This window comes from Macaca mulatta, chromosome 3 (assembly GCF_049350105.2).
Source record: "Macaca mulatta isolate MMU2019108-1 chromosome 3, T2T-MMU8v2.0, whole genome shotgun sequence".
In the NCBI taxonomy this organism is placed as follows: Eukaryota; Metazoa; Chordata; class Mammalia; order Primates; family Cercopithecidae; genus Macaca; species Macaca mulatta.
In genome coordinates, this window is record NC_133408.1 from 136,633,748 (window position 1) to 136,659,739 (window position 25,992).

The 25,992-nt window shown below is 34.9% G+C and overlaps 1 protein-coding gene across 1 annotated transcript in view; it reads left to right on the top strand.

Annotated features, from left to right (window-relative positions):
- The window catches only part of PCLO (piccolo presynaptic cytomatrix protein), a 400,611-nt gene that overhangs the window by 360,056 nt on the left and 14,563 nt on the right, over positions 1–25,992 (top strand). Inside the window, exon 22 of the mRNA XM_015134174.3 lies at positions 627–700. Coding sequence (XP_014989660.3) covers positions 627–700 — 74 coding nt within the window. The remainder of the gene's footprint in view (positions 1–626; positions 701–25,992) is intronic.

Here is a 25,992-nt window from a genome sequence, read left to right on the forward strand (position 1 = left end):
AACAGTCTTGACCAGGTACTTTGCCTTACATTACACATAGCAAGAAATAGCAAAGCCAGAAGCAGAGACCAAGCAGCCTGACTACAAAAGCCAGTTTGCTCAACATAGCAGAAAACACAGGAAGGAGTTGGGGGAAAAAAACACATGAAATAAGAAATATTCTATTAAAATATCATTTTTATATAGTATTTATTTCAATATTGCTCTTTTCACCAAAAAAAAAGCTAGAATAACTCATCAGTACAATTTATAAAAATATAAAGCCCCTTCTCATTTTTGAGTTAGAAATAAATAAAAAATTCTAAAACAAAGTTTGGAAATGTCATGACGGTCTTATTTTTTGATAAATGAGTCTACAAATAAAAATTACTGAATGTTAAGGTATATATTTGGCTTGAATAGGAATAATAAACAAGTTCACATTTTAAAATCATGACATAGAGCAATTAACTGTGTATGTATGTGCCATTCAAATAATTATTACAAGTCCGAAAATACTTGGTTGGTGCAAAAGTAATTGCAGTTTTTGCCATTACTTTCAATGTTATTTAATTTATGCAAATTTAGCCTCCTTTGCATTCATGAGATCATAACTGAATATATCATTTTATTTTATTCCTAAACAGAGGGAAGATGGGACAGAATGGACAAGAGCCTGTAAAACAGCCAGGGGTAGGAGTAGGACTAGCAGACACTGAAGGTAAGTAAAAATTTACAATATTAGATTTTGGCCTAATCTACATTCTACAGTATAAATGTTTGAGTTATTTTTCTTTTAACATGAATTTAAATGTTACATACTAATGGCAAAACAATAGGTAGTAAGACATCATTATCTATTAAATGAGAATGACTTTCTTTACAATTTCCCAGTTTTCTCATTTGTGTTTAACATTGAAGGAACTTGGGGTACTAAAAAATTAAAAGAGAAAGAAGAATGAGAAGGATGGCACAAAAAAGACTCAGAAGACTTTCCGAGGGTGGGAGGGAAATCTTGAACTTAAAAATATATATTTTGTTTAAAATATCATGCAAATAGAAAATCAATCATGGAACCTCATTTAAGTCCATGGAAATTCTTAAATATATGAAGCTGAGAAGAAATTAATGGTGTAAAAATCATTTTACAGAAAAATTCACTGCTAAACTAACTTCTAAAGAAAAACCAAATTTAATTTCAAATTTCGTTTTATTAAACAAATAGTAAGTTATTACCAAATGTGAAAACACCTTAACTTCAGCAAACATATAAAAAGAGTATCTATAAGCTTTATGATGACTAGCTTACCTTTTATAATAGTGTGATAAAATCTAGTATCCCTGGCTAGGTGTGGTGACTCACTCCTGAAATCCCAGCACTTTGGGAAGCCGAGGTGGACAGATCATGAGGTCAGGAGTTTGAGACCAACGTGGCGAAATCCCGTCCCTACTAAAAATACAAAAATTAGCCAGGTGTGGTGGTGCTCACCTGTAATCCCAGCTACTCAGGAGGCTGAGGCAGGAGAACTGCTTGAACCTAGGAGGCAGAGTTTGCAATAAGCCCAGATCTCGCCACTGCACTCCAGCCTGGTGACAGAGGGAGACTTTATCTGAAAAAAATAAAAAAAAAAAATGAATCTAGTAGCCCTATTGTCCTTCATGTGTCATTCCAACCTCTCTCAATACATTTAACTATTCTAAGTAGTTTATTCTAAGTACTTTTCATGCCCTGTCTCATTTGATTCTTACAATTACCTATGAGGTAACTAAAAACATATATTGGCGTTATATAAAAGGAAACTGAAGTGCACACATAGAACAAGGTCAGAACAAGTGAAAATGACACCAATGTCACACTATTAGCATGATTATGGGTGTGTTATCACAAGAACACTACCTAGGGAAATAGAATTGAAAACAGGTTTCCAATTCTGGCCTTTATTAGATATGTGACCTCATTTCTCTATCTTCAGAAATCTCATCTGACAAATGCTGGGTCTAAGTGATACCTAGGTTTTCTCAGGGGCTTATGTGAATGCCACATTTTTCTTGTTCTACTCAAATTGTAAATTAATCTTTGGACGCCTTCAAAAGCTATGCTTCCTTTATCTCTTGCAAATACCTCAGGGTTCCACCCTCAATCTACCAATCTTTTTACCTACCCTATCTCTGTACACACTCATGAACTCTCTCTTATAAGTTGATTAGTCCCAAACCTGCAGCCCAAACTCCTGGAATTTAGACTCAGTATGTCAGGCATTTGTGTCCAACCAGGAAACTATAAATGGCTCTGAATATTTGAAATAGAGGAAACAAATGACTAGCAATTGATTATATACTCGTGAAAGAAGCTGAGAAACTAAGTGGGGTATAGTGAAGCAGCAGAAAAATAGCTATTGTTCCAGTAAGCTAGAGGACAGTGAGAGCCAAAACCAGGACACGCCTGCTTTCTGGGGGTAAGAAACATGAAAGAAATTCAGCCAGTGCCGGAAATATATCCTGAGACAGACAAGGATGGGGAGAAATATCCTGGTTCTCTCTTCCTCCCAGTCTCCCATCTCTGCCAGTGCCTGATCAAATCCAGTTGGAAGCCAGTTGACAGAGAGGTCTGCGAAACTGTACAGGGCAGCTACTCTGAGAAGAAAGCAAGGAAAAGACCGAAGAATGCATCCGAAAGCACATAAGTATAGGGCCGGCACAATATTTTACATGGATGCATCAAACTACGTATGCCCTGCACTTAATTCACTCTCTTCCCCATTTTGCCTTCTTTTCCTTCTATGCTCTTAACACACACAGTTGAGAGAATTTGCATATTTTATCATTGTTCTTTGATTTAAATTACCTATTTCTATTTTTGTCTCCTACATAAGGCTGAACAACTCTCAGACCAGAGAAAGCACTTACTCCTCTTGTTATCCCAGCACTTAGCAGACAGCCTTGCCCGCAGAATTGCTCAGAGAATGTCTATACAATTAGCAGCTATTGATTTTCATGTTACTCTAGAATTTACATATATAGAGAAGCAATTCATGCATACTTTTAGCTACTTAATTTTACCTTTCTTTAATCCTAAAGTTTATAAATAAAATTGTTTTCGTATAAATGTTAACAGCTGTCAATGAACAGAAATTGTTCATCCTAATACTGCTTTCTTCTTTCATATCAGTCCCACACAAAACATGCTTGTTTTCCAAGAAGGAGCCAATCAGAGGCTACTTTATTTTTATTTAAACTTATGAGTCAATATGTTTCCCCTTTAAGGAACTGACCCTGATCAACAGTTGATCTCAGATTAGTCATTGAGCAGAGGGGCGGGGGTTGAGGACAGGAACAAGATGGAATATGTAATATAATGTGAGTTATTTATAGTCAAGTGCCCTTTTGGTAGCAACTTTTTGGACAAGTTGTTTTTGACTGAGTTACTGTTAACATTTGACAATAATCAAATTTATAATCTACATAACTATATGAATTTGGCATGAATCACTGTAAGAGAAATATAAAAAAGAGTTAATAATATGGAGAAGAAAACTGCAATAATATTAGACTCTCAGAGGCAATTTTAAATTAGAAAGAATATATAAACAGCGTGAGGAGAAAATGATTAAGAATGTATTTGCTCTATGCAGATAGGAGGACACATCAATTTAAAGTGCAAGATTTTGTTTTGCCCACATAGAAATATGGAATCAACTTTGTGTTGTACTTGAGATATATGTATAATCTGTGTTTGTTTTGAGTGATCCAAAGAATTGTCTTTACTTCCTTTTGTTGTCAGTGAACATAAACAGCCAATTTAGTGGGAGAACAAAAACAAACAAGAGTCAATTCAATTTTTTTAGACAAAATATATAGTTTTTTATTGTATTTTTCCTCCATTCAATCCTTCACCAGGACATTAGAAAAACTGTGACTCTGTAGATAAGCACAGTTTTCTTGAAATTATAGATCCTTGAAATGTTCTACTTCATCTTGAGTACTTATATTATTCATTTAAGCACTTTGCTTTATGAACAACTTAGTCCACTCTAAGAAATACTCATCTACAAAGATTTGCTTTAGGACAGCATACTTTAATTCAGAGTATATCATAGATTTTAAGTAATCGCTTTTAGACAGTTTGTTCACATACAATTTTTATTCTTGTTTTTGCTTTATAGGGTTCAGAATGTAAAAAGTAATGTTTTATGGGGTTGCAATTTCTGTTGAGAATGTTACTGAGTGTTTTTTAATGTCAAATAGCCATGTCCTTGTTCTTCTTATTAAGCAAGTCCATTTATTCTGCTTCTAATTTAAAAACAATAACTTTCCACTTAGTCATTTTCTCTAACAATGTTTTTCCTTATTCATAGAAGTTGTTTATGAATTTTAATCCCAGCATGAGATTAGTTCAATGGGTCAGAATGTGAGCTCTATGAAGGGTTCTGGGATTCTGACTTAAGTTGTAGTATAAAACAGTAACACGCTTTCAGACTATCTCCACTAATCAGTCATTGAATTTCCACAATTGAGAGCATATGTAAAGTGAAAATAAGTGTTGTGTTTGGCATACAGTTAACATCCTTTAAGTTGTAGCTATTATTAAATTAGGAGTATATGTGAGACAGAGTCATTTTGGTCCCATCCAAAGAAATGATTATTATTCAGGATTGATAAAATGTTGTGCGCTTGTTGACAATGAGAGCTATACAAGACCACTTTTCTTTAAGATTCAAATCAAACCAGTTAGACTTTCAAATTGTACAGATGAATGTTTTTCCAATTTACACTAAAAACATCTAATTACATCCTTTAAGCTAGTTGACCCTTCTATTAGTTAAGATGGATGTATTTAATACTGTTATTTTTTGCCAGTGAACATCCATGTAGTAGCTGCCTTGATCCATTAAGTCTCCTAAACCAGGTGTTCATCATCTTTAAAAAGTATTACAATCACAACTTCCCATGAAGTTTAATTTTCTTGGCTGTATACCTTTCAAGAACAAATAACCCTAATAAATCATTTGTTTTCTTAAGTATCTTCATAAAATTCAATTTAGTTTCAGGAAGAATGGAAATTCAGTTTCCAGAACAAATAAACCTCAAACATTCTAGAAATTTGCTAGGCTCTACTCTCAAAGAGAAAATATGAAACTATTATGGAAGATCCTCAATTAGAGTATAATAACAGCTATTATTATGGCATCCAATAATATTCACTCCACAAATATGGGACCTTGCTGTCTTATTTTTCCCAATACTTATGTTACCTTTCTTATATTTCCAAAGTTGATTAGTGCTATATATGAGTGTATCTATTATATGCAAAACACCATATTAAAACTTTGGATCCTACAGAGATCAATTCAATACATATGCTGATCTAAGGGAGCATACTGTCCATCTAGTATGATTGGTTCTATTTCATCAGCAGCCAGGAAGCATGCTTGCTGAACCAGGTGTGTATAGCCAGTATCCATTCAGAGAAGGGGCTTTAATAACCATGATGCAAAGAATAATTACAATAAAAATGTATAAACCAGAGGGAAAATTATGTGCTTTGGAATTTCAGCATTGAAAAGCATGGCAGCATCTGTAGAAGTGATGGTGGGGAGCATGGTTTTGTGAAAGAGGTTACAAGTAGTGACTGCTTTGAAAGTTGAACAAGGTCTAGACATGTGGCAATGAATGAGGCCAAGTTCAGACTGAAGAACACCATGAGGAACAACACAGATGGAAGAAAAGATTGGGGGTGTATAGGAGAGAAGTTATTCAGTGAAGCTAGAGCAAAGGGTGCAAGGGGAAAGCCTCCTCCTATTTGGGGGTGACTTCCCTGGACCTTATCACCTTATCACATTTTCCTAAATTACGAGAATCTAAAATCCAGTGTCACTTATTTCTAGTCCTGGATTATTCACTGAGATTTTAAAATTGATGACATTTACTGCAAAATACCCTATTATTGAATTTTTTTAAAAAAATTGTGTCTTAAATCTAAGTCAGATTCATCTCTGGAGGGTATTGATCAACCACTGAAAAGCTAAATGAATTAAATTTCTGGAAGTAATGTTGGGTATTTCTTAGTCTTAGCACACATCAAAGCATTGTCAATTGCTTGATGAAAGCCTAGAATATTTTAGACTTTCAGAGATTAATATCTGAAATAGTAGTTTTCAGTAATTTTTTAAATGTCTTCTTTACCTACAAGTCCCTGAAATGTTGCACTGGGAGTTGTTGCTCTGATTTACTTATGAGGGAGAGGCTTTTGAATCAAGATAAGAATACTAAAACTTAGCAAATAACACTGAATAAATATAAGCCAAGAATATTTTCTTAGTATAGATGTAGAAAATTAACAAAAGATGTATAAATATCACAAATATATAATGTTTATTTTGTTCTAAATACCTTCACATTGGCTGGTTCATTTGTCACAAGACAGTAGGAGATAATAGATATGGAATAATTGAAATAACAATTTCCGCCTTATACCGTCAAGGAAACAGAGACCTAGAGCAGTAAAACCATTCAAGCAGAGTTTTATAGCCAACTTATTAGAGTTAGAATCTACAGGTAGCTAATCTAACATCACCTCTTACCATTGTACTTACCAACATTTTTATTTTGATACTGATTGTTACACAGCTATTTTATGAAAAAATATTTTAAATTTATAAGACTATCTTAAGTGGTTTGTAAAGGAAAACATCCAACACTTAATGATTATAGCCAGCCAGCTAATAACACCATTTACATTACAGATGCTATGTAGCTTGCCAAAATTAAAGATCTTGTTTTATCAGATATTGAAAATTTCTGTATTCAAAACAACATAAATTAACACAAAATAGACAAACAGATAAATGGACAAATGGATAACTTAACCAGTCCATATATGGTTTTAAAGTAAATGATTATTATAAATTCCAATGGAACAGATATTTCATTCCATAGAAAAAGCTGGTTTGTTTATCAAATAGTTCTGCCATAATTTTCTTCAGTAAGAAAAGAAAATTAGACTTCTAGTCATTACTATATACCAAGTAATTTTAAGGTTAATTAAGGCAATGAAATTTAAAAATGAAATAATAAAGTGTTTGAAAGAAATCCAAATAAGATTTGAACAGGCTTAGTGGAATATGAGGGGCAATTTCCTAAGCAAGATAAGAAGTCATAAGCCATCAAAGAAATAATAGACATTTTTGTTTACAAATAATAATAACACTTATATAGTAAAAGAAACCAAAAATAAAAGCAATGAACAAATGATAAATAAGACTAAAATATTATAAGTTGTATGATCACTAAATGATCACTATACTAAATAAAGATCTCCCACATTTTGCTCAAAAAAGGACAAACAAGAACAAACATGGTCAAAAATTATAAACTGGAGAGCCAGGCACAGTGGCTCATGTCTCTAGTCCCAGTACTTTGTGAGACCAAGGAGAACAGATTGCTTCAGTCAGGAGTTCAAGACCAACCTGGACAACTTGGTGTAAACCCTGTCTCTACAAAAAATACGAAAATTAGCTGGGCGTGGTAGTGCATGCCTGTGGTTCCAGCTGCTAGGTAGGCTGAGATAGGGGGATTGCTTGAGCCCAGGAGGCAGAGGGTGTGGTGAGCTGAGGTCGTGCCACTGCACTCTAGCCTGGGTGACAAAGCAAGACTATCTCAAAAAAAAATAAATAAATTATGAACTGGCATGTCAGTGACAATGGCTTTTCACTGAAGAGAAATTAGCAATAAAAACAATAACAAAAAACTTAAAAATGTTAAAAACAATTAAGTGATTAACCTATCAGGCTCAAATTCTAACTAACAGTAATTCCACAGAAAAGAGAGAGATGAAAAGAAACATTATTCAAACTACAACACATTTCTTTAAACTGAAGAAAATAAATCTCCACATTAGAAAGACAAGAAATAAAGAGACTTGCAGCATGAGACAGCATCATAATAATTCAGAAAACAAGAAATGTAGAGCAGATGCTAAATATTTCTCCAGGTAATTAATTAATGTACATTAACCAGAAAGAAGAAAAGATAAGAATTCAAACAATATTTCAGCAGCAATAATAGAGGCTTAAAAGGAAAAGGATAATAATTAATGCCTTTGAAATTTCAAATGGAAGGAATTGTAAACTAAAAATCTATACACAAACTATCCATCAAATGTAAGAGTAAAATGAAATGATTTTTGAGAAGGCTAAGAACAAAACTTTTACTTTCCATGCTACCTATCTCAGGAAGCTCCTTGAAGATATGCTCCACCAAAATAGCGAATTAACCACATGCAAGCATACCCTGACCCCACACACGATACTTTGTGAATCAAGAGACACAAAGAATAGAGGACTTCCATGATGAGAAAAGGAGAATCTAAAGACAACAGCCATGCAGCAGAAATAAAGAACACCTGAGAAAATCCGATCAGATATAGAGATATGGCGATCAAATATCAAATATGAAGAGCTCATTAGCACTTACTAAAATTCTGAATTTGATTCCAATATATTTTGGGGTTTTGGACATTTCTAGTAGCCCAATAAAAAAATATTGGCCCTCCACAGAAACTAGTGAAGTTTAGAAATTCATTCAATACTTCCAGGATCCTGAAAACCCAATTTCGAATGGCGTTTGTCTCCAGGGAGGTGAACAGGTATACACTGTGACCAAGCACTAGCAGAAGAGCCAGCCTGTGGTTTTGTTTTCTCAACATATGAGAGCAGCTGCTGCAGAGTGCCCATCGACTTGGCTGGAACTTAAAACCAGAGCTGATACTACTTTGCATCTTCACCTGAGCATCGGCCACACACATAGATACTACCTTAAAAAAAACTCAGGCAGGAAGGTCAAAGCCAGGGATCATTATAGATAGTGCTGGCATAGAATGTGAATCTTCCTTCTCTTTGACATCTCCACCACAACACGAATTTCAAAAACAAAAATATGTGGAGAGTTCTAGGCTGCACATGGGTAGTGAATGGGGTGCTCATGCAGGAGAGAAAAGAATTGACAAAAGTCATGATGTGTCTGGCCAAGTGAAAAACAGTATTGAAAGAGGTGCTCTTGGAAGTGTTGAGAACATTTAGAGATAGATACATGGAAAGCTGAGCAAATTATAAAACAAAACAATTAATAACTTAAGGAAAAAAATAAAATTAAGTAAAGCCATATAAGAACCAAATTTTCTCAAAAATGAATATTAAAGAGGCAAGTTAATATAAATTGCAAATATTAGTTTAACCAAGATTGTAACATATGACAGGAATGAGAAAAGCTAAATCTTCATCTACCAAAATTTAAAAAGCCAATATATTATAAAGGCAATACAAAATTATTTTAAGAAATATGAATGTAAAGAATCCAAGAAACAGATTTTTTTTAAAAAGTTGGCAGTGGGTTTCTCTTAGCAATTTGACTATGAGTTCGGTAAAATAAATGATTGAGATATGTGAAATTTCAGATTTTGTTTTTTTAAGAAAGAAGTCAAAAACATAAAATTGTGGTGGTCTGCGGTGGCTCACGCCTGTAATCCCAGCACTTTGGGAGGCTGAAGTGGGCAGATTGTGTGAGTCCAGGAGTTCAAGACCAGTCTAGGCAACATGGCAAAACCCCATCTCTAACAAAATATTACAAAAATTAGCTGGGTGTGGTGGCACATGCCTGTGTTCCTAGCTACTTGGGATGCTGAGGAGGGAAGATCGCTTGGGTTCAGGAGGCGGAGGTCACAGTGAGCCGAGATCATGCCACTGCACTCCAGCCTGGATGACCTTGTCAGAAAAAAAAAAAAAAAAAAAAAAAAAAGCCATAAAATTATTCAACCTTTTGTTATATGAAGAAATAAAAAACAAGCAATAGGAATCAAACTGCATAATAATAAGAAAAAATGGTATTATTTGAAGTAAATAATTTTCTACCATTCCCCTAAATTATTATGAATATCCATTCTCTTAAAACTGTTCAGTAGTAGGTATTACAATTAAGTACTCTTTTTATCTGACACACTCATTAAACACCTCCTGATAGCACCATTGTTGAATTGAGAAAGTTTTTTTCACTTTTAAAAAACCTGACTTTGATGATGTAAAATACAAAATCTCTGGGGGGAAAAAAGTCTATGAAATTCAAACATTTTAACTTTTAGATTATTTTTCCAGTTCACTGAAAGTTTAAAAATAAATTTATAAATGTTCAGGAAGAAAAAAATTAGAAGTTTTAAAAATGACAAAATTTATTGAAGATAATTCACTTTCCCACCTTTTAGTTTATTACTTTCTCTAATGAAAAATTTTTAAAATTTATTATTTCTAGAAAATGCTGGAAGTTTACATAATTTTCTGTATAAGAAAATATTTTATAAGTAAGTAAAACTGGAAAAAGAAAAGATCAGCACATTTCAGAAAAGAAGCCCTTGGTCAACCAAGTATTACTTTCCCTTAAGGAACCAGTTTTACAGATAAGAAAGTAGTATGAAAACGAGATAATAGACTCTGGAGAAAGTACAGCACTGCTGGTTTATTAAATGTTGACTGCTAGTCTCTAAAATAATCAATATATTTTATTATTTGTTTTTTACCACTAAAAATTGTGGAGGTGGATTATTCTGTTTAAATCTTTTACTTTGAAAAAAGAATTGCTATCTACTCAAGTCATGTTTTGTCCTGCACTAAGCCGATGCAATTTTAGGCTGTTATCATCCAACGTGAATGCTCACTTATCCAAGAAATAGCACACCATTGTGATTTCTCTAATTTACATTGCACTATGGAGCCCAGACAACTGTTGTTGGTGTTATGTAATGCTAAGTAGCAGTAGCAGGGCTTTATCTTACACATTGTATTATGATATTGTCATATTGAATGATTATATATATATATTCGTTCTAAATGATGATTCATCTTTTTCAAAAAAAAATCTGGCCGGGCGCGGTGGCTCAAGCCTGTAATCCCAGCACTTTGGGAGGCCGAGGCGGGCGGATCACAAGGTCAGGAGATCGAGACCACAGTGAAACCCCGTCTCTACTAAAAATACAAAAAATTAGCCGGGCGCGGTGGCGGGCGCCTGTAGTCCTAGCTACTCAGGAGGCTGAGGCAGGAGAATGGCGGGAACCCAGGAGGCGGAGCTTGCAGTGAGCCGAGATCGCGCCACTGCACTCCAGCCTGGGCAACAGCGTGAGACTCCGTCTCAAAAAAAAAAAAAAAAAAAAAAATCTACACATACCCCTTAATAACAATAACAACAAAAACAACACAACTTTCATTTATTTGCCAAGCATTCGGCTAGGACCTTTAGAAAATCTGGTGGACCCAAATCTCACAAGAATACTTTATAATAAGGTATTACTGTATTTATGCTATTCCCTGTGTCTGGCTCAGGGACTTGCACAAAATGCCCACTTGATAAATATTTTTGAATCAAGTAATACAAACTCAGAGAAACCAAAGGCTAAACCAACCTTAATAACATAGTTGCAAAACTGAAATAAATGCTTACACAAAAACATCGAGAGAGTCTGTTAAAACATTAGATTCTTTTCATATGCCAGCCATACCTAAGACACCTTGAAAAGTCATGTTAATCCTGTATGTTGTTGTACAGGTTTTAAGGAGTTCACCACCCTAAAACTGAACTCAGAGAAATTATTACTTCAATTAAAAACTACATAATTTACTTAAAAGTATAGTAACTCTGAAGTTACATTGACTGTGCTTCTCTTTTCACAAGTGTAGCTGTATCTACAGAAGATTATTAATGCAGTGTCTCTACCAAAAAAAAAAAAAAACCAGTCTAGTAGGACAGACAAACATGTTCATGAACAATTGGCATAGAGTTCTGACAGATGTGAATATATATTGAATATTAAGGTACTCTGCTTTAGGACGGATAAGGAAAGCCTTCCTGGCAGGAATTTTTTTTTAAATAGTTCTTGAAATAAAAGGAATATGTATTCATAGCTGGAGGAAGGCTGGCAAGGGTTCTAATATGGGGAAACATCATTGTCAAAGCCTTTGCAATATGAGAAAATATGTGATATTGGTGAACTTGTGGACACTTCTGCCTGACTGTAGCATAGTTCTGTGCTGGAGGGAGTAGTGGAAGATAGGATTTGAGAGTAGTCACAGTTCAGATAAATTATGAAATATCTGAAGCTGTCAGGAGGAACTTAGACTCCACACTGTAGATAGGCAGTTGGAAGATACAGATTGATTTTAAGAAGGAAAATTACACAGATTTGGTGCTGTGAAGGATGGGTTAGGGAGGATCATATCTGAAGTTGGAGGACTCCTTTGGAGGCAATTCAACAGATAAGGACTGGAATGCAAGCAGGGGCAGAGGTATGAGATGCAGGACAGACAGCTCTGAGAGTGATCTGGGAAGACAAATGAGGTTCTTTGTTCTAAAAATGATTCAGAATCAAAATGCAAATCAAACAGCTTCGGGCACCAGCATCATAAAGATGAAATGATGTGATAATGGTCATCATGTAAAATGATCACTAAACACAAATATGATTTAGAAAGATTGAGAGAAAAAAAAATGTTAACAGCAGAAGGCAATGTAAAAACTGATTTTAAAAGTCAGGGAAACTGTTGGAACATGATGAAAAGCAAACCTTCACAGGATTTTTAAGAAAGAAATTGACTATGCATTATAAGATAATACAGTACTTTAAAGATGAGTTAAAAGAGTAATTTGGAGTTTGAATTAGGTAGAATGTTTGCATTTTGCTCTCTTTTTTTGAGACAGAATCTTGCTCTATTGCCCACGCTGGAGCGCAGTGGTGCAATCTTGGCTCACTGCAACCTCTGCCTTCCAGTTTCAAGTGATTCTCCTGCCTCAGCCTCCCGAGTAGCTGGGATTACAGGTGCCTGCCACCACGCCCAGCTAATTTTTGTATTTTTAGTAGAGATGGGGTTTCACCATGTTACCCAGGCTGGTCTCAAACTCCTGACTCAGGTGATCCACCTGCCTCCATCTCCCAAAGTGCTAGGATTACAGGCATGAGCCACTGCGCCCGGCTTTCTTAGCTTTGTATAGATAATGACATTGACCTGTTGTTTCCAATATGGAAGAATCTAATTCAATTAGGTTCTTCTAATTGATCCTTCTTCGATTTAAGAATCTAATTGAATCAATCTAATTGATTCAACTATTTTTCACAGTTATGTGCGAGCTTATCTGAGTAAAATTAATATGAGCTGTTGCTCATTGATTTATGTGTGTTTAGAGCTCTGAATATTGTGTATTTTCAGAATGTGATTTTCTTGTGACTTTAGGGTTTTGACTTTAGGAACATGGATTAATAGTCTCAGATTGACATTTGTCTAGCATTTCAGGAGATATTTTAAACTTTTATATAACTAATCATTTTTTGTTCATAGTTTTCTTAATATTTAAATATATTTTAAATAAAATATTCTACTAAAATACTCCTGAAAATAATTGTGGTACATATTAAAAGAACAGAATGAGATAGAATGATTGAGTTATTTTAAAACCTGCTTTTAAAAGTTGTCTTTGTTAATTAATGAGTCACTATTTATTTTGCAGAAATATTATGTAGAATCAGTCTAGGTTGAATTGTTATAATGGCAAACATGATAATATGGAGATGTGTTATGGAAATACACAATTTTACGTTACTTAAAGAATTTATTCAATTACATTCTTCCATATTCTGATTAGTATGTGAGTGTGTGTGGAGCACTCTTAGTAAACGCAGAAAATCACTGGCAGACAAGTCTTAGAAGAAGGATTTGACGTTTTTAATTAAAACATTTAGGGCATATCCTGAAAACAGTAGAAGAATGAGTTTAATACTTTGTATTTTATGCATCTATGGTATTATACAAAGAGATCAGAAATTCAGAATGCTACCATAAGGTTTGAAAAGCAGGCTCATCACAAGAAATTACAATTCTATTTTTGGGAAGACTTAAATGTTGCTATACGTATTTCAAAAAGTTTGCTGAGAACATTAAGGAATTTCTTGAACCAGAAGAAATGTAACTGATCAAAATACTATATCTTCTAGAGTAAGGCAGCTAACTGAGTTATTATTTTGTTTTTTAAAAAATATTTCTTTCATTCATTAATGTGACATTAAATCAGAGAAATACACTTATTAGTTGAAGCCATCTTTTAGTGCTGAAGTGCCTGAGTCCATTTCACATTCTATGGTTCTATGTTTAGCTAAGCATAGGCATGCTCTCTTTGACTTCTATTTTAATTGGTGGAAAAGGTAGTTTATAATGATTTCAGTTACTGCAAGAGGCCAAATGAACAGGAACTATTTCTCAACAATTTATTTTCAAGACAGCTTTTTCTTCAAGTGTTTATTACTTTTGGTAGTCTGATAGTTTTAACTCATTTCCTTTTAATTAATGATGACTTGGCTGGGTCAAAATATAGGTCAAATTTTGCAATTTAGTTTGATGTTGAGACTGCTGTGTTATTCCTCAGTCAATTTGCAGGTTTTTTTTATAGTCAGCCACGAGTTTATCTGAGTAAAATTAATATGAGCTGTTGCTCATTGGTTTATGGGTGTTTTAGAGCTCTCAATATGATCTACTTTCAGAATGTCATTTTCTTGTGACTTTAGGAACATGGATTAGCAGTCCCAGATTGAGATTTGTCTAGCATGTCATGTGATATTTTAAACTTTTATAAAAATTAAAGTTAATCGTTTTCTTGTTCATAGTTTTCTTAATAAAGCATTTAAATATATTTTAAATAAAATATTCTACTAAAATGCTCCTGGAAATAACTGTGGCACGGGTTAAAACAATAGAATGAGATGAAATTATTGAGTTATTTAAAACCCTGCTTTTGAAAGTTGTGTCATCTTCTCAAAAGAAGATATTTATGCAGCCAAAAAACATGTGAAGACAAGCTCATTATCACTGGCCTTTAGAGAAATGCAAATCAAAATCACAATGAGATACCATCTCACGCCAGTTACAATGGCAATCATTAAAAAGTCAGGAAACAACAGATGCTGGAAAGCATGTGGAGAAATAGGAATGCTTTTACACTGTTGGTGGGAGTGTAAATTCGTTCAACCATTGCGGAAGACAGTGTGGCAATTCCTCAAGGATCTAGAACTAGAAACACCATTTGACCTAGCCATCCCATTACTGGGTATATACCCAAAGGATTGTAAATCATTCTACTATAAAGATACATGCACACGTATGTTTATTGCGGCACTGTTCACAATAGAAAAGACTTGGAACCAACCCAAATGACCATCAATGATAGACTGGATAAAGAAAATGTGGCACATATACACCATGGAATACTATGCAGCCATAAAAAAGGATGAGTTCATGTCCTTTACCGGGACATGGATGAAACTGGAAACCATGATTCTCAGCAAACTAACACAAGAACGGAAAACCAAATACCATAAGCTCTCACTCATAAGTGGGAGATGAACAATGGAACACATGGACACAGGGCGGGGAACATCACATGCTGGGGCCTGCTGGGGGATGGGGAGCTAGGGGAGGGATAGCATTAGGAGAAATACCTAATGTAGATGACAGGTTGATGGGTGCAGCAAACCACCATGGCACGTGTATACCAATAACAAACCTGCACGTTCTGCACATGCACCTCAGAACTCAAAGCATCAAAACAAAAAATTGTGTCTTTATTAATTAATGAGTCACTAATTATTCATTTTGCAAAATATGATCTAGAATCAATCTAGGTTGAATTGTCATAATGGCAAACATGATAACATGGAGATATGTTATGGAAATATACAATTTTATGTTACTTAAACATAATTGTTTAACTAAGAATAATTTGTTAATGATTTAAACATAAACTTTTAAGAAGACTTAAAACTCTAAATATGCAAATTTATTGTTATAGAAAAATATATCAGATTTTAGTTTTGTTTGTTTTGCTAAAGGATAGAAGAAAATATTATGGCTCTTAACCTGTAAATTTCTTCTCCTCCTGCATTTTATATCTCAGGTTTGGTTTCAGTTACATTATTCTTCTAATCACTGTCTCATTTCCATAGTTAGGCAATTGCCAAATACTTGCAGATTTTACCTCTTCAGTATTTCTTAAATCTCTTTCCTTTTTTTCATTCTAACTACTGCCTAAGTTTAGGTTTCCATCACATCTCACCAAAAGAAATGTCTAGTGTCCACATTGATCTCCTAATCTACCTTTGAAGTTTTTGAAGATGAATTATCATCATCTTCACATCTCTTTTACAGCACCTGTCTAATCTGATTTTGTCACTCTCTAGCATAAAATGTTTCTATGGACCCCATCAACCATATAACTCTAGCTAGGTTTTAACACAACCAGCCCCTCTTTCTACTTCTCCACTTTATCTCCTGACATGTCCTTTCTCCCACTTTACATCTGGCTATATCAAAATTGTGTGGAGTCTTCCACACAGGCTCTGCAGTTTCTCTTGTTACATTTGCTCCTGCTATTCTCTTTGCTTAATGTGATCACCCCTTCCCAAAATGCTTGATCCTGGAAAACACCTGTTCATCCTTTGAGACCCACCCCTCAGCTTACCTTTTTCAAGAACCTATCTGTGGGCACTCTCCAGCTGGCTCAGTTAAGGAAGTTTTCTCTTGCTCCTGTCAGTGCCTCCATCATTGCACCAATGACGCTGTAATTGTAATGATCTTTTTAAGTTCTATCTCTTTTGCAAAACTATGAGCTGAAATGAGTGAGAGATTGGAAGACAGTGGGCTATAGAAATATATGGAATAATTTCTTAGCTTATAACTTTGAAAGCTTTATTTCTTCCAGTACAGGGGTCCCCAACCCTATGACCACAGACCTGTATTGGTCTGTGGCCTGTTAGGAACTAAGCCAGATCAGCAGTGGTATTAGGTTCTCTTAGGAATGTGAATACTATTGTGAACTGCGTGTGTGAGGGATCTAGGTTGCGTGCTCCTTATGAGAATGTAATGCCTGATGATCTGAGATGAAACAGTTTCATCCTGAAACCATCCCCTATAACCCTCAATCCATGGGATAATTGTCTGCCACAAAACCAGTCTCTAGTGCCAAAAAGGTTGAGGACCACTGTCCTAGGATAATAAAGAATAATTGTTTTGTGATGCTAAAGGAAAAAATGAAATATAAAATAATACCAAAGAAACTTAAATTATTTGGTAAGTACACATTTACAAAGGCATTAGTAAAGAAATGCTTCCCCATCTCTACTGAAAATATAAAAAATTAGCCGGGCATGGTGGCGGGCGCCTGTAGTCCCAGGTACTCGGGAGGCTGAGGCAGGAGAATGGCGTGAACCTGGGAGGCGGAGCTTGCAATGAGCTAAGATAGTGCCACTGCACTCCAGCCTGGGTGACAGAGTGAGACTCCGTCAAAAAAAAAAAAAAAAGAAAGAAAGAAAGAAAGAAAGAAATGCTTTCCATTTTTTGTGGCTGTAAAAGTCTGGAGGCAATATATTTATTTCTCCATAACTAGAGGAACAGATACATACAATATATTATAGGCAGGTAATGGAATACCATGCAACTGTCAGAAAAAAAATTATCTAGATCTACATATAATAAAATCAATAGATTTCAAAAACATAGATTTGAGTGAGAAATAAATTATTAAAAATAATGAGATTCATAGCATGATATTATTTTAGTTCAGAATAAAAAGAAAGCCAAACTAGATATTCTCACAGATACATCTTTTTGTAAACATTCATGTAAACAAATACATAGAAGTTGGATTGAAAAGAAATACACTAAATACTCAAGATTGGTTGCCTTTGGTTGGGAGCGTAATGAGGATGATAAAGTTAGTAAGATGCAAGGGAAAAATATAAACTAAATAAAGTACCAAACAAATACAGGTTATTGCAGAGACAGATGTTAATTGGGTGGCTGTGTGCTGTGAATTGATGAATACGGGCAATTCAATTCTGGGCATCTGCAATAAAAAAAAAAAAAAAAACTAAGTTGGAAATAATGTTATCTGGAAAGGCTTCACAAGAAGATGACATTTGGGTAATCGCTGAAGAAAATGAGAGAGAGAGCTGTATGAATCCTACAAATAACGTTCCCGGCTGACCAGCAGAAGTGTGCCCAGCACCTTCAGGAAAAGTATGACCCAGGTGAAGTGAGCAGTGGAGAGAATGGTAGGTGGTGAGGTCAGGGAGAGAATAGAAGCCTTGTTGAACACTTCAAGAACTCTCACTTACAACGTGGTGTGGGACAGTGTTGGAGGGTTTTGAGCTGAGGAATGAAACAGTCTGGCTCAAGTTTTAAAAGAATGATTCTAACTACTCTTTTGAGAATATTCTGAAGGGAAAAAAGGGTCAAAGAAGAAAGACCTCCAAATATTTGTTGCAATTATTCAGGAAAGAAATGATGTCTTGTATCAGGTTTATCATTTAACATAGTGAGAAGGGCTAAGAATTTGCCTTTGCTTCCAGATTCATGTATGTATAATACATACATGTAATACATATAGATATACACATATATATAATTAAAATAACAAGGTAATTATAATAATCAAGTTAATAATGATTACTTCAGGGGTGAGAGAGAGGGAAGCAATTGGGAATGGCTTACCCTATTGGCTTCATCTGAATTTGTTTGATTTCTTAAGCTGACCAGCCATTGCATGAGTTCTTATGATATATTCTTTATGTTCCGTTATACCTAAATTATTTTTAATTAATTTAAAAACACTATTGAATAATTTTAACATTTGTTTTTCATTAAATCTAGGGTGCAATTTATGTTTGTTTGTTTGGTTTTGAGACGGAGTCTCGCTCTGTTGCCCAGGCTGGAGTGCAGTGGCACGATCTCAGCTCACTGCAAGCTCCATCTCATGGGTTCACCCCATTCTCCTGCTTTGGCCTCCCGAGTAGCTGGGACTACAGGAGCCCACCACCACGCCCGGCTAATTTTATTTATTTATTTATTTATTTATTTATTTATTTTATTTTATTTTATTTTGTATTTTTAGTAGAGATGACGGGGTTTCACCGTGTTAGCCAGGATGGTCTCAATCTCCTGACCTCGTGAACCGCCCACCTCAGCCTCCCAAAGTGCTGGGATTACAGCCGTGAGCCACCACACCCAGCCCTGTAGGGTGCAATTTTTTAATGTCATATTTCTTTAACTCTAAGATAAGGCAATATTTTTCATTGGTAAGAGACGGAAAACTACACAAACAAACGCAAAACCAAAGAATGTTTACTGGTGGCCATACTAAGAAATTCACATGTAGATATTATAGTCTCAGGAAATACCAGCCTAAGCCTGTTTAGTTCTCACATCTTTTCTCAGCTTTTCTCTGAAAGTTGGCCTTTTCTCAGGCTGTTTTATGAGGCAAGGGATGAAGTTGCTGGCTGCTTTGAGGCCTAGTTTTACACTCTTTTTTTTTTTTTTTTTTGTAATATATTTATTTATTTATTAATTATTTTTTTTTAAATTTATTTATTATTATTATACTCTAAGTTGTAGGGTACATGTGCATAACGTGCAGGTTTGTTACATATGTATACTTGTGCCTTGTTGGTGTGCTGCACCCATCAACTTGTCATTTACATCAGGTATAACTCCCAATGCAATCCCTCTCCCCTCCCCCCTCCCCCCTCCCCCCTCCCCCCTCCCCATGATAGGCCCCGGTGTGTGATGTTTTACACTCTTGACTCAAAGGAGAAAATATGTCTAACATCCTCAGTGAAGCACTCTGAGTTTTCCTATGTGAGTCAGATGCACCTATCTGAAACAATCATCGTGACAAAGAAAATTGAGTATGGTAGTTTCCAGCTTAAGAGAACCATATGCATTTGGGAGTAGATATTCTCAAGATAGTGGTGAAAGAGGAGAAAAGATACTAGACAGATAAAATAAGAGATTGTGTTAGGGCATCTCTGTATGTACTTACATATAAGACACTTTCAAATATATTTATATTATGGAAACTTTAGAAGAGTTTTGCTTGAAATGAAAAACATAACAGTGAACTATGGTAAATTTCTGAAATGGATTTTTATATTCTATACTATTTTATATTAACGTAAAAAAGTTTCAAAGCTCATTTAGAATTTATACATAATTCATTTAGTATATCATTTTTATATGTGACATGAAAACTATTTCCAGAAATACAGCATTCTACTCTCTTCTCTTTCAACTTCTTCTGGCTAAGCATATATTGCCAGAGTAGATTTACAATATTGGATGCAGTGTAAAATCAGTCCTCTAAAACAGACATAGCCAGTCCCTGTGATTTAAGTAAAATAAATGAAAATAATGAAATAAATTATTAGTAGTTTGCATGCTGTAACTGAGCATTTATACATAGAAGATATTTTCTGGAAAAGAAAGGGAATTTTATTTCAAGAAAACTCTCCTCAAGTCATGTTTTTCCACAATTCTCACACCACAAGCAACAGAGAAGGTTTCTGTGACCAAATGTCAGAGGTTAGGGGGGTGTTTTCCCCACACACCGAACTACAGATACAAGCTGGGTGGCCTCCAATTTAATTCCAACACTATCTACCTGGAGCTAATGTCAGATCCCACAGGTGGACGGCTCAGTCCCCAAGTCTGCCTCCCAATACATGTACAAGTCACAAGTCTGGGCCTTAGAAACTTCCGACCGACTGGCTTCAAGTTAGGGTTCCTGTGGTCTCCTTTGTGGGTATGATTAATTTGCTGAAACAATTCACAGAACTCAAGGAAACCTTACGTTTACAGGTTTACTATAAAGGACACAGATGAAGAGATGTGCAGGGTAAAGTATGGGGGAAGGGGCGAGAAGCCTCCATGCCACCCTGGGCATGCCACCCTCCAGGAACCTCCATGTGTTCATCTCTCCAGAAGCTCCCCAATCCTCTTGGGGTTTTATGGAAGCTTCATGATGTCAGCATTTCTTCCCACAGAGTACAGGGTGGGACCTTCCCTGGGGAGGGTCGTAAGACCCACACCAGAAAGGTGGGAGTAGGGTTCCGCCTTGAGGCAGCTGAAAGGATGGCAGGAGAGAGATTCTGTTTCCTGAGGCCTGCCCCTGAGGCCTCACACACCCAACATTATAACAAAAGACTGGAAGAAGGGATGTGGGAGTTATAAACCAGGAACCCTGGATGAAAACCAATATATATCATAACAACACAAATGTAATTACATGCATTAGTGGAAATGGCAGTTACTCACTGAGAACACATGGACACAGACAGGGGAACAACACACATCAGGGCCTGTTGGGGGTGGGGGGTGAAGGGAGGAAACTTCAAGGATGGGTAAATAGGTGCAGCAAACCACCATGGCACACGTGTACCTGTGGGACAAACCCACACGTTCTGCACATGTATCCTGTTTTGGGTTTTTTGGGAGACGGGGGTTGTTGGTTATTTTTAGAAGAAATAAACAAACAAACAAGAAATGGAAGTTTCTTTACGTTGTAAACCATAATATAATAAAGATATTTAATTAAATTTATATTAAACATTGTCAGGAGCATGATCTTTACCTTACCTGAAATGAATTTTTATAAATTAATTTGGGTAAATGAAAATTTTAAAAAATCTATTGATTTTTTATTTATTAATTTATTTCTTTTCACTGCTTATTTATTTATTTGAATATTTTTATAAATTTGAATATTTATTAATGTTTTGATTATTTAAAAATAGTTTGCTCTTCTTCTTTCTCAGAAAACTCATACAAATCCACTATGAAGAACTATTTTTAATTGAGTCTGTTCCCAAGAATTAAATTATATGAGCTAAAGTTATAGCCCAATCCCTGCAGCATCAAATGGTGTACTCTCAACATACAACAGCCAATCTGAATATGATGATTCACCCATGTTATTTTTACAATTTCAAGCTTCTTTATTTATTTATTTTGAGATGGTCTCAAAAAATATATAAATTTTTGTAACAGATACTATCCTTACCATTTGAGGAAATGTCAGACATATGTGGGCTTAGAAGAATTCTAATATTGTTAGTAACCACTTATTTGTAGTATCACTATGTAAACTGTGTATAAGAACAAATAAGCTACTCGGGAGGCTGAGGCAGGAGAATGGCGTGAACCCGGGAGGCAGAGCTTGCATTGAGTGGAGATCGCGCCACTGCACTCCAGCCTGGGTGACAGAGCTGACAGAGCAAGACTCCGTCTTAAAACAAACAAACAAACAAAAAAACATATAAGAGGCTTATTTTGCTGTTCAAGCACTTGGGGAGATGACAGGTATTTTTTATTAAGAAGGCATCTTGGGAGAGAGTGGTGGTTAACTTCAATCAATCCAGAAGACTGAAAATTCATAGAAGGTTTTCAGAGTAAATGGGGAACCATAGCAATTAGTCCACAGAACAAACGTTCTATTAGTTGATTTAAGGTAGATTACTAAATTCTCTACTTAATAATTTCAACTTTAATGGCAATTATATTTTGTAGTTATCAAGAACAGTAATAATCTTGAATGTCTCATTTAATAAGAGGCCTGAAACCAGTACTGCCCATAGATGGACAAGTAGGATGTAAACAGCCAATTTCAAGAGGCACTATTCACATAAACCAGTTTGTGAATGGTACCCTCTGGAGTTATCAATGTGGTGTTCCTGCCAACCAAATGTAGTACAGCATATTAGCTGAACTTTGAGTCAGAAACAGGTTTACAGTAACTGGATGGTAAGGAGTAATTTCTATTATAGAACAACTGTTGATAACTAACACCTATTGAGAGCTTAAAATATGCTGAGCACTCTAGTAGTTCATTTCGTCTTTGCAAGAACCCTGTGATGTAAAACCCTTATGTCCCTTACCGATACTATCGTCCAGGAGGCAAAAGTGATCCCTGGATATGTAGCAGGCATCTTGCAACCATGAGACAAAAATGATGAAAACGAGTAATAAAAATTACAGCCATTGAACTCCAGTCTGGGCAACAGAGCAAGACTCCATCTAAAAAAAAAAAAAAAAAAAAAAAAAAAAGACAGAAAAACAGAGCAAAAATAAAGAACAAACCCAGTTCCTAAAACCATTATTGAGGTGTTGAACCTATACCTACGTCTAGATTTCTTGTTACATTAGAAAAATAATTTCATTTGTTTCTTCATTCTAAGTAAGATTTTCTGTTACTGTTAGCTAAAAGCATTTGTTAAGGATGTAGAAGGAAAAGAGTGGAAAAAGTACAATGAAAAAGGAATTAAAAAAAAAAAACATAGGATTAATTCCAAATCACCAGTAACTCATGTTGATTCACTGAAATCATCAAATAAAAGACAAAGTTAACCAAAGTAGATTAAATATATCTAACTACATGTTGTTTACAGAAAATGTATCTAAAGTAGGATCTCATAGAAAGATTGAAAAGGGAGGATGAAAAGATATTATTCAGTTATTATTCAAAATAAAGCTGGTAAAAAAATATGAAAACCAGACAAAGAGAAGAAATCAAGGCAAAAAGTAATATGTTTCCTATGCCACCCACAATGACCACTTCAAAATATGGTTTTAAAAAGAACTTTTTAAAAATAGCAGAAAGTCTAAGATTCCAGGAAATATATCTAACAAAATACTCATAATATTTCTATGAGAAAGTAGAAAAGATATTGTTGATGTTCACAAAAGAAGGCATGAATAGAGTATGTCATAAAGATGAATATCATGGAGATTGCTTATTTAGCAATCTTTATCATGAAGATTGATATATTAACAAGAAGTTAATATATAAATGTCGTGACAGTTCAATTAAATAACAAAAATTAAGTTTGTTGTTGAATTTTGAGAGTTGACACTAAAATTTACATAAAAGACCAAAGAACCAAAAAAATTTGAAGAAAAATGATAAAATAGAGCTGTTTCTAGTTATCAAGTATAATATTACATAAAATATTTTAGTACAGCACAGGTATAATCTAGCAGACCAAAGAAACTGAACAGATAGCCAGGAAAAAATCCTCAAGGGTCAGGAAACTTTATTTATAACAAAAATTGAACGGCATGGCAGATAAATAAATGGTTCAGAGAACACATTGTAAAAAGCAACAAAAAATAATTGTGAATGGTTTAAAAGTATTCAAAATAAAAAGTAACACTCTAAAACTTCCGGAAGAAAATAAATATCTGATGGCTGAATAATAAAGCATTTTTTAAACACAAAACCATAATGTAAAGACCAGTAATTAAAACTCTTGTTCAGTAAATGATGCCACAAACATAATAAAACAATACTCAATGAACATATGTATGCATGTGTCTTTATAATAGAATGATTTATATTCCTTTAAGGATATACCAGTAATAGGATTGTTGGGTCAAATGATAGTTCTGTTTTAAGAAGTCTTTGAGAAATTACCCAACTGCTTTCCACAATGGTTGAACTAATTTACACTCCCACTAACAGCATATAAGTGTTCTCTTTTCTCAACAACCTTGCCAGCATCTGTTATTTTTTTATTTTTTAATAAGAGCCATTATGACTGGTATGATATGGTATCTCATTGCGGTTTTGATTTGTAATCCTTGATGATCAGTGATATTGAGCTTTTTTTCATATGCATGTTGGGTGCATGAATGTCTTCTTTTGAAATGTGTCTGTTCATGTCCTTTTCCCACTTTTTAATGGGGTTGTTTGCCTTTGCTTGTAAATTTAAGTTTCTTATAGATGCTGAATATTAGACCTTTATCAGATGCATAGTTTGCAAAAATTTTCTCCCATTCTGTAGTTTGTCTGTTTCCTCTGTTGATAGTTTCTTTAGAAACTCTTTAGTTTTCTTAGATCCCATTTGTCAATTTATGATTTTATTGCAATTGCTTTTGGTGTCTTCGTTATAAAATCTTTGCCCATTCCTATGTCCAGAGGGACCTAGGTATTACCTACCTAGGTAAATCTTCCAGGGTTTTTATACTTTTTGGTTTTACACTTAAGTCTTCAATCCATCTTGAGTTGATTTCTGCATATGGTGTAAGGAAGGGGTCCAGTTTCAATCTTTCAGGCAACTGGCTTAGCTGACCTCCGCAAGATCTATTAAAGAGAGATCCCTTTCTCCATTGCTCATTTTTGTCAGCATTGCCAAAGATCAGATAGTTGTAGGTGTATAGCCTTATTTCTAGGCTCTCTATTCAGTTCCATTGGTATATGTGTTTGTACCAGTGCCATGCTGTTTTGGTTACTACAGCCCTGTAGTATAGTTTGAAGTAGGGGAACATAATGCCTCCTGCTTTGTTCTTTCTGCTTAGGATTGCCTTGGATCTTTATGGTTTTTTGGTTTTTGTTTTTTTGGGGGGTTGTTTTTTTTTTTTTGGTTCCATATGAATTAAAATTTTTTTTTCTAGTTTTCTGAAGAATATCATTGGTGTTTTGATACAAATGGCATTGAATCTGTAATTACTTTGGGCAATATGGTCATTTTAATGATATTGATTCTTCCTATCCAGGAGCATGGGATGTTCTCTGATATGTTTCTGTCATCTCTGATTTCTTTGAGCAGTGTTTTGTAATTCTCATTGAAGACATCTTTCACCTCCCTGGTTAGCTGTATTACTAGGTATTTTATTATTTTTGTGGCCATTGTGATTTGGATTGAGGCAGAAATCAAGAACTTCTTTGAAACTAATGAGAACAAAGTTACAACATACCAGAACCTCTGGGACACACCTAAGGCAGTGTTAAGGGGAAATTTATAGCATTAAACATCAACATTAAAAAGTTAGGAATATCTCAAATTAACAACCTAACATCACAACAAAAAGAACTGGAGAAGCGAGTGTATATATATATATATATATATATACACTCTATATATATATATATAGAGAGAGAGAGAGAGAGAGAGAGAGAGACGGTGATTTTACATTTTATTAAAACATTATTTTACGTATTGGATAGATTTTGGCTCATACTCTTGGCTCAATTTTTGTATTTTTAGTAGAGACAGGGTTTCATCTTGTTGGCCAGGATGATCTGGAACTCCTGACCTCAAGTGATCTGCTGGCCTTGGCCTCCCAAAGTGCTGGGATTACAAGCATGAGCCACCATGCCCGGCCC